The sequence below is a fragment of the Haliotis rubra genome, unplaced genomic scaffold, assembly GCF_003918875.1.
Source record: "Haliotis rubra isolate DU_JTF1 unplaced genomic scaffold, ASM391887v1 Scf76, whole genome shotgun sequence".
In the NCBI taxonomy this organism is placed as follows: Eukaryota; Metazoa; Mollusca; class Gastropoda; order Lepetellida; family Haliotidae; genus Haliotis; species Haliotis rubra.
Window position 1 is genome coordinate 499,189 of NW_025767479.1, and position 17,030 is coordinate 516,218.

General features: G+C 39.9%; 1 protein-coding gene across 1 annotated transcript in view; it reads left to right on the forward strand.

Moving 5' to 3' along the window:
* The first annotated feature begins 2,638 nt into the window (after positions 1-2,638).
* Positions 2,639-17,030, forward strand: part of LOC124260287 (phosphorylase b kinase regulatory subunit beta-like) — a 36,404-nt gene continuing 22,012 nt past the window's right edge. The window contains 10 exon segments of the mRNA XM_046694560.1: positions 2,639-2,953; positions 4,777-4,921; positions 5,762-5,861; positions 7,958-8,065; positions 8,874-8,933; positions 10,488-10,624; positions 11,105-11,264; positions 12,741-12,860; positions 12,862-12,939; positions 13,272-13,329. Of these exon segments, the coding sequence (XP_046550516.1) occupies positions 2,830-2,953; positions 4,777-4,921; positions 5,762-5,861; positions 7,958-8,065; positions 8,874-8,933; positions 10,488-10,624; positions 11,105-11,264; positions 12,741-12,860; positions 12,862-12,939; positions 13,272-13,329 (1,090 nt within the window). The 5' untranslated portion in view covers positions 2,639-2,829.

Below are 17,030 nucleotides of genomic sequence, written 5' to 3' on the forward strand. Positions count from 1 at the left end.
GGTTAGAAAAAACCTTCAGTAACCCATGCCTGTCGTATAAGGCGGGCCCGTGAAGGTCCGGGTTAGAAAAAACCTTCAGTAACCCATGCCTGTCGTAAGAGGTGATCCGTGAAGGTCCGGGTTAGAAAAAACCTTCAGTAACCCATGCCTGTCGTAAGAGGCGGACCCGTGAAGGTCCGGGTTAGAAAAACCTTCAGTAACCCATGCTTGTCGTAAGAGGCGGACCCGTGAAGGTCTGGGTTAGAAAACACCTTCAGTAACCCATGCCTGTCGTAAGAGGCGGACCCGTGAAGGTCCGGGTTAGAAAAACCTTCAGTAACCCATGCCTGTCGTAAGAGGCGGACCCTTGAAGGTCCGGGTTAGAAAAACTTCAGTAACCCATGCTTGTCGTAAGAGGCGACTAACCGGATCGCTGACTTGGTTGACACATGTCATCGTATCCCAATTGCGTAGATCGATGCTCATGATGTTGATCATTGGATTGTCTGGTCCAGACTCGAGTATTTACAGACCGCCACCATATAGCTGGAATATTGCTGAATGCGGCGTAAAACTAAACACGCTCATCGTCCCACTCAGCTACATGCTAGCGGTCTGTAAAGAACTGAAACTGGGCCAGACAATGCAGCGATTGATATCATGAGTTTTGTACGCTTTTGACTTTAAGGGATTTTAAAAGCATATGGCCGTGATATAGTCGGAATAGTACAATGGAAAGAGATGTGTGATTGTGAAAAGGGGTTTGTTATTTTAATTTGTCTCATCATATAGATCTTGTGTACGGATAGATTATATGGTGAATTAACTTCAGTCATTGAATAAAAACGTCAAGGATTGGACATGTTTTATATTTATTTCTGGCTTTTATATATGTTTATTTGTGTCTGTTTGCAACCAGTTGTCAAGTAGGAGCGGACATTCATGTATGAACTGCAAGGTGCACCGGGAGTTAATCCTCGTCAGGCAATGTGCAGACGTGTTGTTTTTCATGAAAGTGACAATATTTGAATTGTCTGAAAATGGCTCGCGTATTTTGGAGGTCGAACGTTGTCACAAATACTGTCTCGTGCATGTGTTGTCCGCCTCGTGTATGCAGCAGTCCGTGCACGGGTCAATGACCTTCTGATTGACAGCTGCATGAGGCTGCAAGAGTGACAACCGTTTTTCTTTCGTCCTTGAAATATGATATCCATATACCATCAGCGATGTTTTTAAAACAAAATACTCATACAGTGATTTCAGTGATTTATTGGAGCAACACAGCAATTGAAATTGGATTGAATCATCAGAGAGCATAGCCCACGAGCAGCTGATTATGTTCAGTGTCGACACATCTACGCATGCACAAATATTTTTTATTCAATAAATACACAGATGAAGAGGAACACTTTTTTATGGATAGACAGCTTCTTTATTGCAATAGATGCGACATTCGGTGTAGATCCTTGATCCTTGTTGTTTGATAACGGTGTTAGGGTGTAGATTCTTGATCCTTGTTGTTTGATAACGGTGTTAGGGTGTAGATCCTTGATCCTTGTTGTTTGATAACGGTGTTAGGGTGTAGATCCTTGATGTTTGATAACGGTGTTAGGGTGTAGATCCTTGATCCTTGTTGTTTGATAACGGTGTTAGGGTGTAGATCCTTGATCCTTGTTGTTTGATAACGGTGTTAGGGTGTAGATCCTTGATCCTTGTTGTTTGATAACGGTGTTAGGGTGTAGATCCTTGATCCTTGTTGTTTGATAACGGTGTTAGGGTGTAGATCCTTGATCCTTGTTGTTTGATAACGGTGTTTTGATAACGGTGTTAGGGTGTAGATCCTTGATCCTTGTTGTTTGATACCGGTGTTAGGGTGTAGATCCTTGATCCTTGTTGTTTGATACCGGTGTTAGGGTGTAGATCCTTGATCCTTGTTGTTTGATAACGGTGTTAGGGTGTAGATCCTTGATCCTTGTTGTTTGATAACGGTGTTAGGGTGTAGATCCTTGATCCTTGTTGTTTGATAACGGTGTTAGGGTGTAGATCCTTGATCCTTGTTGTTTGATAACGGTGTTAGGGTGTAGATCCTTGATCCTTGTTGTTTGATAACGGTGTTAGGGTGTAGATCCTTGATCCTTGTTGTTTGATAACGGTGTTAGGGTGTAGATCCTTGATCCTTGTTGTTTGATAACGGTGTTACGGTCTACCCCGAAACGTGGCATCTATTGCAGTAACGAAGTTGTCTATTCTTTAAACTCTTTATCATACCAGCTTCTAAATGGCACTTAAAAGAAGAAACTACACAGATTTTCTCATATTGTACGTAAGGTGTTGGAAATTTACACACCTACATTTCAGGATGTTCAAATAATAGAAAAAGGATAATGAAATCAGAACGATATAAATCCTACCATAATTATGTTTTGTTGTGTAAATATATCAGGATGTATAATCAGCATGTGTCTTTGTGCGTACTCAGAATTCACCAGGGAAAGGGCAATAAATGGCACTGAAGCGAAAACTGTTGTCAGTTAAAAGTGATGGTTTTAAGTCAACCTTTCGCGTTTTAGCGAATTCAGTAGAAGAACGCACACGAACGCCCCTTGTGAATAAGTTGTAAGGAAAGTAGTTTACGACTGAAATTTGATATCTTGTCACATTTACGACAATGATCCATGTTATGTCAGTGATTATGTCACATTGACACGGCTTGAGTGCAGACGCGGTGGCCACTGACAAGCACCCAAGCGACGTAAAAATGCGTGACTTGCAGCTATAACCATTTAACTTTGAACCTCTGGTTTGTTTACCTTATTATAATATTGATAAGGCCTGGACCTATCAGCGAGCATGAACAACTTGCGGACGAGGCTAAGGTTAGACAACCGCCTTGGCCTTAAGCGGGTCGCAATGGAGGAAGCGGAGAATAATCACGACCAAATGGTCAAGAAACTGGACGACTATTACACGATGAGTAAGTCTTAATGATGACAAAACCCCGCTTTCACGCAGAGAACTTCCGATTAATTTATACGCTTCATTTTGGAGAATGTTACTCAAGGACGTCTCTCCTTTTCGTGTGATCATGACCTTGTTTTGACAGATTATGGTGTGACCTAGACACGTGCAAAACGTGTAGCTCGTGTGGGATTAGGATTAACGACGCCGTCACACCATTTAATTTATAGCTTCGAAAAATTAAAAAGTGTTTTGCATAAATTTGTTGAAAGATTGGCCAAGGATTGGACGGCCAAGTGACGATCAGCTGGTGATGATGCAGCTTTTTCATGACTAAGGGATTCAGTTTGGATGCATTGACAGCCACAGCACTTTCATGCTAAGGAACAACCACTTTGTTTGTCCACTGCGATTTGTATCAGTCTGAGGTTGAATGATCTTCAATGCTTCAATCACATAGTGGCATTGTTTCATGTTCATACACTTACTTCACATAGCAAAGTCAATGCATATTTAGACTTAAAGATTTCAGGGCATTGAGCGTTGCTGTTCATAATTATGGCTTGAATCATGTAGATCTTTATTAATATTCTTGAAAATGTCAGTACATTTCTTTATAATTCCCCCCTGTAGGTTATGGAAATCAAAGGAGCATTGTTAATGGTGATGACCGAACAGTGTCATGTATTTAATATATCACAGTTCACATTTCCTTTGCCACATCTGTTTAAACATCTAGATTTCTCATTATACATGGGGCTTGTAATGCTACAAGCTAGAATCAAGGTATCCTTTTATACAGTGTTAAGACTCCGTCAGTGACAGTATATAACTTGATGCCAGTTTTTATCGTTGCCATGTTACAAGCCCCTGTGTCATTATACTGGTGACTGTCACTGTTAGTTAGTAATGTTACTGTGCTGTTTGACAGTTCAACAGATGTTTAATAGTCTGTAGTTACTCTGACTAGCCTCAAGCTCTTTTGGATAGTCAATGAGTTTCCATGGTTTCAAGCTGATTTTGATTTATTCATTTTGTCTTTTTCACATAGTTTTCACAGAGAGCAAAATACACCATGAATCTTTACAATTTCTCAGAGTTAATTAACATTCATGTGATTTCACCTTAAACATATTCTTCATATCACTATTTTAATCTTCTAAAGATCTTGTGGGCGCACAGGTTGACCAGTTTTCTAAGGCACTGCTATAAGCTCAGCAGATTTGTTTCCCTAAGGCGTGCTAGAAAGTATGTTTGTTGATTCAAAGCCTGGTTTGTCCTCATTATGGGTCTAAGTCAGCACCACAGATTCACTGAACTGGTGAAATCCAAAGTCTGTATCATGTAAAGCTTTCCTCACATAGCTTACTGACACATCATGATATAACTGAAATACTGTTCAAAGTGGTGTAAGACTCACTGTCATTTGTAATCAACCACATTTTAATGCATTTTCGGATGCACTGAGGCAGTCTGGTAGATCAAAATCTAGGGAAAACAGTTTCTTAGATTATCTTAAAAATATAATGAAAAGGATCCCAGAGACTTTGTTTATTGTCTGAATGGAAACTGCAGTAATTTAGACTTGCTAAATAAGTGAAGCAAGGCTAGCTGGGGAAGTAACCCTCGAGTGGACTTTGAAGTAAAGATGTCACAATCTTGTCTGTCTTATTTAAAAGGACAACGATAACATAGCAGTTTCAGGGCCTGTATATCAGACTAGCAGTCTGACTATCCATTAAACTTTTATAAGTAATTCATCATGAGCTGCTTTCTCAGGGAGGGGAGATAACTCTTGTGTTTGCAAGATGTTGATATCTCCTGTGTGTTTTGTTTCAGTGAAGCGCCAGATTCTGCAGTACCAGAGCTGTCCCCTTGGTTTGTTCCCAACCATTGGGTCTAAGGATAACCAATCCCGCGAAGCCAATGTCCGAGACAGCATCTACTGCGCTGTCGCTGCATGGTCACTATCACAAGCCTACAGGTTGGTTGGTACATGCTACCTATTGCTACTGTTGATTTTAGTCTCATGACATGTTCAGTAGCAGACTTAACTGCAAGTCGTATGGACTGGAATGAAGAAAATCAATCCTGGCTAATATGCACCAGTTTGGAAGCCACTAAATCCTGAAACTGTTGCTCTTATATTTGTTGGATCACAGATTTTCTGTATCATGTTTATACTTGGAATAACGGTAAGTCCCCAGTTGTTATTGTTATCAATTTGCCAACATGCCATACCTGCAAGTTTCATTTTGAAATACTTGGCTTGAAGAGAAAATGATAATTCTAGATATTTTACTTGTCAAGGATACACAGACTTTAACGAAGATAACTCCTTTTGACTTCCAATGAAGTGACAAAACTTGAAGCATCAAGCAGACCATGGCACCAAAGATGGTGAATTCACCATTTGACCTGAGCATAGATGCTGGACCTGATGTCAGTTTTAAAAAACAAAACAGCACCATATGTTTGTTCTCGGACGACCTCTTAACTTTGACCGAGCCGTGAAGGTCCGGGTTAGAATGTGCCTTCAGTAACCCATGCTTGTCGTAAGAGGCAACTAACGGGATCAGGTGGTCAGGCTCGCTGACTTGGTTGACACATGTCATCGGTTCCCAATTGTGCAGATCGATGCTCATGCTGTTGATCACTGGATTGTCTGGTCCAGGATTATTTACAGATAGGTGGAATATTGCTGAGTGCAGCGTAAAACTAAACTCACTCACTCTGACTTTGACCCAAATCAACTGTGATCCAATGATTATCTATATTCTGTCCAGGTGATTCTTTCACTTGTTTCTATGTTGTGTTGTTTTAGACGCATTGATGACGACCAAGGCAAGACACATGAACTTGGCCAGATTGCCGTCAAATGTATGCGAGGCATTCTCTTCTGCTGGATACGACAGGCAGACAAGGTGAGATGGAGTGAGTTACAGCCTGCTAGTGGCAACCATGATTCATCTGGAATTCACCAAGAGGCTACCACACATCAATACATAGTGGCAACTACAATTATTTAATGATGTAGGATGGGAAAGCCACACTAAAAAACATTTTGTATTTGCGAAAGGCCTAGTGGCTGCAAGAGTTGTATGATCCCCAGGGAGTTGAGATTGATAATATGACATGCCCTTGAGATTGACATCCAGTGATCGAGGGAAAAACAAAGTGCCTTTGAGCAGCTGAGCTGGATATTGGCGCTATACAAACTTATGTATGTATGTATTAGTGGTGCACCGATCGATCAAATAATCGGTTTATTGATCGTTTGACAATCAAATTTCGTTTATTGATTTAAAAAAATTCCAATCGATAACACTGTATACTATCTTCAAGAATAACATAAGCGATTGGTGTGTACATGCAAGATTTGTAAATACCTTCTGGTAGCCTCGCCATCGCAGCCATAATACAGGAAGTCAAGTCTATTTATAGCTTGCCTGGGGAGCAGTCATTCTCTTCTTGTGCAGGTAATAATAATAATAATAAGTCATCTTCTGTAGCGCACAGTCTCCAAACACCAAGTGATTGCTCGTGATGCTTAATCAGAATCTGATGATTATTACCCCAGATAACCCAAGCTGCCTGTTAGGCGCTAGAAGGTTATAGTCACATGACTTTATCCAACCGGGTACCCATTTTCTGCTGGGTGAACAGAGGCAATTTTGAACGAACTCACTTGCCTAAGGTGAGACCACATGTATCACATGTGCTTCGTTGTGGGGCAGGACTGAAGTCCTAGAAGCTCTCAGGTGTCATGCTGCCAAACATGGTCACCCATCCAAGGACTGTCCGAGCTCGACAGTGCTTAACTTCAACCGATTCGTGACCTGAGCTCTGTGCACAAGACCACACGCCACCAGTGGCTTGCAGTGTAATATTAATAACAGTTTTAGCGTGGATGCATATATTATTTAGACCCATGTTTAATTACATGTTTAAATATGCAAGCATTGATGAAGGTTTTGTAAATGTAGTATGTTATGAAAACATGGCTTTAAAAACAATATAACACGTGATCGAAACACAAGCGGTTTGATTGGCTGGGCAGACTGTCAACAAAATGCCTGCTTTCCCGAAAACATATTGCATTTGCGAAGGTGTTCGTTGAATTCACGAACAAGGTTGGAAAACTTTTTTGTATCTTCTAGATCGAAAGGCTCAGTTCTCGTTGAATTCACCAGCAAGGTGGGAAATGGATAGCTTTATTGATACTTGTCACATCTACTCTTAGATCTATAGCTGTTCTATTCTGATTTCTGCATCGAAGTCTACATGTAGATCTGGAGTTCAACTTTCTCAATTTTCACACACACAAATAATTGACGTACATTCATTTAACTGTAAATAGTGTGATCTAAATTCAGATTTGTTGTCAAATGCTCCAAGATTTTCAATATCCTTTCGTCAAAGTGTTTACTCCATTTCTAAGAATAATGGGTTAAGATCTCGTGTCATATGACAGATCTTAATTACAAGTGATCTTGTAGCAGTCATCTCATCCAGCTGGTCTTGTGTTCATAAATCCATACTTGTAGTCGATCATTTATCGATAATTGATTGACAGAAGACATCGATAATCGATTATGGTCTTAGAGGTCGATTCCCATCACACGTGTGCGTGCGTGCGTCGCGTCGCGCGTCGCGTGCATGCATGTTTGTGTAGGACTGCACTGGATATTTTTATCATGGTTTAAGTTTCAAATTTACAATGAATATAATTATTTGTTTGTGGCCTACATACCGTGTCTTTTGTCGTACATTAGCAATTTGGCATTTGTCTCACCTTCCTCCATGAAATATTGAGTGTTAAACCCAACTACTCACAGGTCTTCTTTGATGACTAAACTGCTACTACTGCTGCTGCAGTTATAACAACTGCTTGTCTCTCAGTTACTACTATTACTAGTATACTACTGCTACTTTCAATGTTGCTAGTACTGCTAATACCTCTGTCACTACAACTGCAACAACTGCTACTTCTAATGTATTCTCATGTTGTTTACCACAGGTAGAGAAGTTCAAATCCAACCAGAACCCTGTGTTTGCCCTACATTCCATGTTTGACATCATCACGGGTGATCCTATCTATGCTGATGATGATTATGAACATTTACAGGTAAGTTTACATTCTGTTAAGGTCATACATATAATCATGTGAGGTTATTGTATGTCAGTATGTGTTAGAGGCGACTAACAGGATCAGTTGGTCAGGCTCGCTGACATGGTTGACACGTCATCATATCCCAATTGCGTAAATCGAGTCTCATGATGTTGATCACTGGATTGTCTGGTGCAGACTCGATTATTCACAGACTGAGGCCATATAGCTGGAATATTGCTGAGTGAGGCATTAAATAACAAACAGGCAGTATTTGTTTCATAGTTCCAGCTTCCAGCAGTGAAATAACCAGGCCATAATGATGTTACAGTAAGTAATACAAACATATATAATACATGTCTATGTCTCAGTTAGTTAAGGCAACAGATTTGGGGGACCTTTTTACAATGAGTCAGTGTTGTTTTGTTGCAGACATATATAAATACCAAATATTCAGTTTAGAAGGTCGCAGATACCAAATACAAATTGAAAGCTGATAGTTTTCAATTCCCTGAATGAATGAGTGGACTGTAACCTCCATACTTGCTATAAACATACAACGTACAAGTACTTGTCCTGGTTGATTTCCCCAGACATGACAGATGAGGAGGCATGATAGAGTCTGTGATGCCTGATTGTCATTAACGGAGGAAGCCCTTGAGAAATGGATGATATTTATGATATTTAACCCAGGTCAACAATTATGCATTGATTGTCGCTATTATGTTTTATTGTATCCCATTGGTAATGGGTACTAAACGTATTGGATATAACTAGTGTTAGTTGATAACATGATGTGTTTGATGAAATCTTGTGTTGTTTTCAGATAGATGCTGTGGCTCTGTACCTCATCTTCCTCATTCAGATGATCTCGTCAGGGTGTCAGGTAGGCGAAGCTGATGCTGTGTCGTAATGTGGTTGTTGTCCTGTGTGATGACTATATCAGTCTGTGGGATGATTTGACACTAGGATAATGTGTCATACTGAGGTTTACTGCAAGGTGATGATGTGTGTTGCATTAACACTGTGCATCATATTGTGTGATACTCTGTTACACTGATAGGGTCTTTGTGATTTTCTGTTTACCTGTGGCTGACGTTGTGATGCTGTAATACTGTGTGGAAATTCTGTTAAAATGTAGGGTACTGTGTGATACTTTTATACTGTGTGATACAGTGTGGTACAGTGTGGTACTCTGTTAAAATGTAGGGTACTGTGTGATACTTTTATACTGTGTGATACAGTGTGGTACTCTGTTTAAAATGTAGGGTATTATGTGATACTCTTTTATACTGTGTGATACAGTGTGGTACTCTGTTAAAATGTACTGTGGTACAGTGTGGTACTCTGTTAAAATGGTACTGTGTGTACTCTGATGTACTTTTGATACTGTGTGATACAGTGTGGTACTCTGTTTAAATGTAGGGTATTATGTGATACTTTTATACTGTGTGATACAGTGTGGTACTCTGTTAAAATGTAGGGTACTGTGTGATACTTTTATACTGTGTGATACAGTGTGGTACTCTGTTTAAATGTAGGGTATTATGTGATACTTTTATACTGTGTGATACAGTGTGGTACTCTGTTAAAATGTAGGGTACTGTGTGATACTTTTATACTGTGTGATACAGTGTGGTACTCTGTTAAAATGTAGGGCACTGTGTGATACTTTTATACTGTGTGATACAGTGTGGTACTGTGTTAAAATGTAGGGCACTGTGTGATACTTTTATACTGTGTGGTACTCTGTGAAATTGGGGAGTACTGTGTGATACTCAGTGAGTGAGTGAGTTAAGTTTTAAGCCGCTTTTAGCAATTTTTCCCCCAATCAGGGGGACACCAGAAATGGGTTTCACACATTGTACCCATGTGGGGAATCGAACCCGGTTCTTCGTGACGAGCGAACGCTTTAAGCACTAGGCTACCCCACCGCCCCTGATACTCTGTGAAACTGGGGTATGTGATACTGTGTGAAACTGCGATGGGGGGATTGAAACTGGGCTTTGAAACTGGGAGGTAGTGTGTGATACTCTGTGAAACTGGGGGTTACTGTGTGATACTCTGTGAAACTTGGGGGGGCAGAGGAAGAGTACTGTGTGATGCTCTGTGAAGCTGGGAGGTACTGTGTGATACTATGTGAAACTGGGGGGTACTGTCTGATACTCTGTGAAACTGGGGGTACTGTGTGATACTCTGTGAAACTAGGGGGTACTGTGTGATGCTCTCAAACTGGGGTTGGGCACGGGTACTGTGTGATACGCTTTGAAACTGGGAGGTACTGTGTGATACTATGTGAAACTGGGGGGGTACTGTGTGATACTATGTGAAACTGGGGGGTACTGTGTGATATTTCTTTTACACTATGAGATACTCTATTATACTGTGGAATAAATGTGTTTCTTTTCACCCTCATTCCACAAGCTTTTTCTGGTTTTAGCTGATATTCACAACGGATGAGGTGAACTTTGTACAGAACATGGTGTTCTATGTAGAGCGTGCATACAGAACTCCAGACTACGGTATGTGGGAGAGAGGCAGCAAGTACAACAACGGCTCCACGGAAATACATGCAAGGTGAATATAGTTTCTCCATGGAAATACATGCAAGGTGAATATAGTTTCTCCATGGAAATACATGCAAGGTGAATATAGTTTCTCCATGGAAATACATGCAAGGTGAATATAGTTTCTCCATGGAAATACATGCAAGGTGAATATAGTTTCTCCACGGAAATACATGCAAGGTGAATATAGTTTCTCCATGGAAATACATCCAAGTCATAGCAGTGGCTCCACAGAAATGCATGTAAGATGAACAAAATTGTTTCATAACTGAGTGAGTGAGTGAATGTAGTTTTGTGTTGCCTTATACCATCACTATCACAGTGGGAGACACATTGTACCTATGTGGGGAATCAAACCCAGGTCTTCAGCATGACAAGTGAATACTTAAACCACTTGGCTACCCCATCACCCCTTCATGAGAACACATGATAATTATAAGGCTGAATGTTGATAACATAACTCTCCAGTGTCACTCTGATCCTCTTCCAGCTCAATTGGCATGGCGAAGGCAGCTCTGGAAGCTGTGAATGGAAACAACGTGTATGGGGAGCAGGGCGCTGCATGGTCCGTCATTTATGTCGACATTGATGCCCACAACAGAAACAGGACAATCTTTGAAACTATTCTTCCAAGAGAATCTAATTCTAAGGTAAAAAATATGATGTATCTTAATGATTATAATGGCCTTTTGAAGATCAAAAATTTGCAACACAAAGGATTTTCCCTTGTTGACCTTGTTTGTAATAATTGTAATGAGAAGAGGCTTAAAGAGAGGTATATTTGTCTGTTAGCACATGGCAATATTCCAACTATATGGCCTCCCCTGCAGGGCCCCTTTGGGGCCCCAACAGATAAGAGCAGGTAACTCTATCCGTGAACCTCGTACCTCCCTTTTCATGCTGTTGTTCTTGAAGAAGGACGTCTATGTGTTGTTCATTGATTCGTAGAATTCTACAAGGTTGGTCTTCCGGTGAGCAAGCAAACCATTTCTAGGTGGCTTGTCTCGGCCATCCGTATGGCTTATATACACAAAGGCTTTTCTCCCCCAGATTGAAAGCTCAGTTAGGGCACTGGCCACCTCTAAGGTGTATGCTGTGGCCCTGCCCATTGAGGAGATCTGCTCCGCAGTTATTTGGAGCCGACCGAGCATGTTCATCCATCATTGCCAACTCGACAGACACTCTTGTGAGCGTGCTCGGTTTGGTTAAACTGTTGTAGGATTATAAAATGGAATTTTTAATGCATATAAGTACCCCAAGGAGGATTCTTTTCAAAGAATTAGAAACCTCTACAGGTTTGTTGAAATTTTTATCCAACCTTCGCAGGGTTGAGATATGTATTACGAACAACATTGATTATGCTGTTTGCTATGTTGAGTTCTGTTTCTTATGTGTGCCAGGATCCTGTTAAAGTTCTTAGGTTTCATCAAACTGGTTATCTTCCACATTATGCTGACACATTATGAGATAGGTGAAATACTGTTAGCTCAAGCATCGGAACTAAAACCTTGTATTGAGGAAATATAGTAATTTAATCGTTAAGGCAACCCTGTCTACTTCATAAGACCCTATAAGTTATTATCCCCTCCCGCATGTTTAGTGCGAAGCAGGGGGATATAGTATTAGGCTCCGTCCATCTGTACGTACATACGTAGAAAATTGGAATATCTTAAGAACCATTGACTAGATTCTTTTCATACTTGGCACCCAGGCTCGTCACAGTTAGGTTTGGTGACCTTGACCTTCATTTCAAGGTCACAAGGGGAGTTTAACATTTTACCCTTGTCAGAGAGATATCTTAAGAACTGTTCTCTGGATTTTCTTCATATTTGACATAAAGCTTCATCTAGCAAAGACGCAGGGCCCAGTCGATTTTGGTGACCTTTATGTAATTTTCAAGGTCACGGCGACACTTTGAAGATTTCAGCATGTTAAGGTTGTAGGCGAGTTATCTCAAGAATGGTTCACTGGATTTTCTTCATAGACTTTCAAGACTCTTTAATATTTTTTTATGAGCAATTTCTTTCCTACTATGTTTTTAATATTTCATACAAGTTTGATTTGATAATTTGCGGCAGGGGATTATATCACCTTAGTGATAACTGCTTGTTGTTTTTGTTATTCAGAACACTGATGCCTCCCTCCTGCCCACCGTGTGTTGGCCGGCGTTCGCCATACACGAGGAGCCTGTGAAGCGCAACACCGTCAATAAAGTGATCCGCAAACTAAACGGCAAGTATGGCATCAAAGCGTTTCTTCCGGGACGGATACAAGACAGAGTTGGAGGACAAGAACAGGAAGTACTACAGGCCGGCTGAAATAAAAGTAAGTCATCAGTGCTGAGTAAGCATTTTGAGATCTGTGTTCAGTATATTTATTTATTACAGGAAAATTTCAAGTTTGTTTTAGGATAATTGAATAATCTCAAAAATGCTGTTCAGGCATCCATCTTAGTTTTCCGATGTCTGTCAAATTAGGAGGCCAATGATGCTGAAAGTTTATACCAGCAGACGTATCACTTTAGGTGCTCATGGAACTTTGTTCTGATTTTAAACATGGCTACTGTTTTCTTTCTTCCTTGTTAAATGTATTCACTAATTGTTGAACGACACTTGAATATAAATACATGTATCTGAATCGTTTCATATTTTTCACAGAACTTTGATGGCATTGAGAGTGAATGGCCAATCTTTTACCTGTTCATCATGATTGACTGTAAGTATACAACATGTTAAGCAACAGAAGTATATGGATCTGTAACAAACCTCATGTCACAAGCTGTGTAACGTTGCATCCATTGCGGTATGGAATGAATAATGTCTGTTACCGAGTAGATGACAATGAAGATAGTACTATCATCCCCCACCAGGAAGGGAGCTGGGGATGTAGGACTGGAGTTCATTTATCTGTGCTTCCATCCTTCCTTCAGTCTGTATGTCTGCTTTGTAATGGGTTGGTTGTGGTTGGTTGGTTTGTTGTGTATATGGCGGCGGTCTGTAAATAATCGAGTGTGGACCAGACAATCCAGTGATCAGCATCATGAGCATCAATCTGTGCAATTGGGATACGATGACGTGTCAACCAAGTCAGCGTGTCTGACCAACCGATCCTGTTAGTTGCCTCGTACGACAAGCATCATCATCGATAATCTCCAGGGCATACGTTACGATCACTCTCCACCCCAGGTAGCATGCCATCATCGGCCCGACATCGGCCCGACGTCGTGTGCAATATCGGCCCGACGTCGGCAAACTTCATCGGGCCGATGAAGTTTTGCTCATCGTATAGGCGTTCATTTAGCGTTGGCAAACTTCAATGGCCCTGTATCGCGGCCCTCACGATGCGGCTCAGCGTCGGCATACTTTATTGGCACTGCATCATTTAGCATCGTCATTTTATAGGCACTGCAATATTAAACTAAGCGGGCAAAGAAAGCGATACCAAGTCGAAAAATTACAAGCGACAAAACCACCATCATTGTAAAGGAAAGTGAATTTTGATAACAGGTGTATGGGCAACATGCATGTGCATACACATGCCCATACACCTGTTATTAAAATTCACTTTCCTTTTACACAATGGTGGTTTGTCGCTTTGTAATATCAGTAATTCGACTTATCATCGTTTTCTTTTACCTGTTAGTTTAGTTGCTCACTTCACTTCTCAACGGTGAATACATATTTGATAGCCGCATACCACAATTCATAAATGAATACTATCTTAAATGTGTATCAAAACATATATATAAATGTGAAGAAACATCCCTAAACATATCATGTTTTAAAACAATTTATTCATATGAATTTGTATGGTTCCAGAAACAGTGTGTTCTATGAGCGTTTGGTTATAAAATTCAGTAACCACCAAAAGGCTTCTGAAAACCTTTATCCATGAGAATGTTTATGGTTCAGGAAGCGTTGTAATAACATTTTCTGTCAAGATATGGATTTAACTTTTCAGTAAAACACTAACCGTTAACAATAAGGTTACATGTCTATAGAAAATAGACATTGTTACTCTTAACAAGAACATAAAAACAGAATGGCAGACATGTAATCAACACTCTTTATTAATTTCTTTCAGAAAACGCGCGTACACTTTTCGAGATTATTTCAGAAGCTTCTTCTTTGGTTTCGACTTTATCCATTTTTCTGAAATATAGAAAACAAATGTATAGTATGTGTATTAAGTCAAATCAAGAGACAATAATCAGTTAATGAAGTCTTCCAGCACATATGTATATGCAAGTGTTTGATGGACACCAGTACACAATGGAAAATAATGGAAATCCTTGAATATATATATATAATATTATCAAATCACACTGCATAGCAACCACTACCCCACCACTCTTGTTGGTCAGAGGCTGAGTTCAGGTACAAATCCAATTTTTGCAATAAAAAGCCAAAACGTCACCAACAAGTATATAGACAGTGATATTTAACAGATGCACTTACGTTTACTGATTCACAGCTCCTGGATTATTTGATTTAATCCTCAACAAATCCATCACTTCTGTTTGCATCTGCCGGAATTCTTGTGTCTCATATTCGCCCTTGCTGCAACAAAAATAACAATGTTCCACATTATAACAAGTTACAACTTGAACTAGATTCCCCAAGCATATATAAATCTAGTTAGTCCGATGCTGAAATATATTGTGTAATAATTATAGCCTAAAGTTTTTGGGGTCAACGTGTGTAGATTTAACACCAACGTGTATAAAGTTGGGTTGGAAATAACTCTGCCCCTTTACAACAGACATGGATTACTGGACAGCGCTTCTATACATTCTAACCTGGAATACAAACTTGAATTGATATATTAAATAGCTATTGTAACTAGCTACATGATTCACGCGTCTTACACGCGGGACAGTTACTGCTGCAGTATGATTTCGTTCGCGAGCATTGTAACCAGATTCGTTCAGTTTTCGATCACTATATTTTTTTTTCTCATTGGCAAAATGTTTCGGTGAACCAAGTAAACCATAATAAATTTATTTGGTCTACATATCCTGAACAAAGACTAAGTAAATTTGAATAATTAATACTGTATCATGAAAATTCATGGTGATCGAAAACCGAATGAACATTGCCGAGGACCGGTCATCGCCAAGCCCGTTATAGCGCTGGAAACATATTTATTTCTGGCTCTCGTTTAGAAGAGAAATATAAATGTCCGAAAATGATAAACTGATTCGTTTTGGGGAAAATTGAAGAATACACAATGTAAACACTTTACTTTGATAATATAGACCTAGCATTTTACTGAAAATAACGTGGGAATGTTAGACAAGCAAAACCACAACAACCATGCGGATGATCAACATTTAGTTTAGTCAGTGTTACAGTAACTTACCAAGTATGCTTCGGTCATTTCTGACTGAACATTCATTTTAAATAACGGATACTTAGACTATGACAGTAACTAATAGCCTACAGTCAGGTGGACCAGAAAGTATTTGATTCCCCATTTTCGTGTTATAAGTTTGATGCAACTTTTCCCACCGACTGAAGTGAAGCGAACTGTTCATAGCTTAGAAATTTGATAGTAAGGTGTAATGTTAAATTAAAAATATTTATTTCAGAAATAACATGGAACAAAATTAATGTCGATAAGTGTCACTGGCTTGTGAGCTGTGCATATGCTTACTAGATCGAAAACCAAGCGTAATAGCGACAAATGTCCGCCTGACATGAACTCTGGTTAAGAACATACTGCATGCCATTGATAGCTGAATAAAATTTTGTATCCAACATAAAATTAATATGGTGCAAACTCCCTTAGGTCTCCTTCACAACAACATACATAATACTTTCTGTTGGAAGCCTAACAACACCGAATCTAACAGATCGGTAACGGCTGCTCAAAACATCGCGATTTCTGAGTAGCACGATCGAAAGTGAATATCAAAATGTACATAAACATAACAACAACCGTAGTAGTGACTGTAAAGTTAACTTACCTTAACCGAGGTCAGATCGATGATACTGTTCCATTTGTTGCTGCACAATGACATTGTTGTACCGCCCCCTCAATAAACTTCAACTAAGATGGCGGGTGCGAAAATATGGACGGCGTGTGACGCCATTCCGGCGCCCTTTCCAGCGGTAACATTTCTTTCTTCATGAACAACTTTTAATAATTAAATGAGTAATTAATGCTTTTAAATAGTTGAGAGAATTGTTTTAAGATTGTGACTGTGTTTTGACGAAAATATTTTTGTTAAATCAGTTTGAAACTTTATGAACATGTTTTGAAAATGTTATGTGTTATCTGGGTTACATTGGCCTGCTGTCGGCCCAGCGCTGTTCAACGATGCCGATTTTAGCCGACGGTGCCGACTATCAGCCGACGTCGGGCCGATGATGGCATGCCACCTGGGACTATACCCTGGATGCATCCACAGCTTG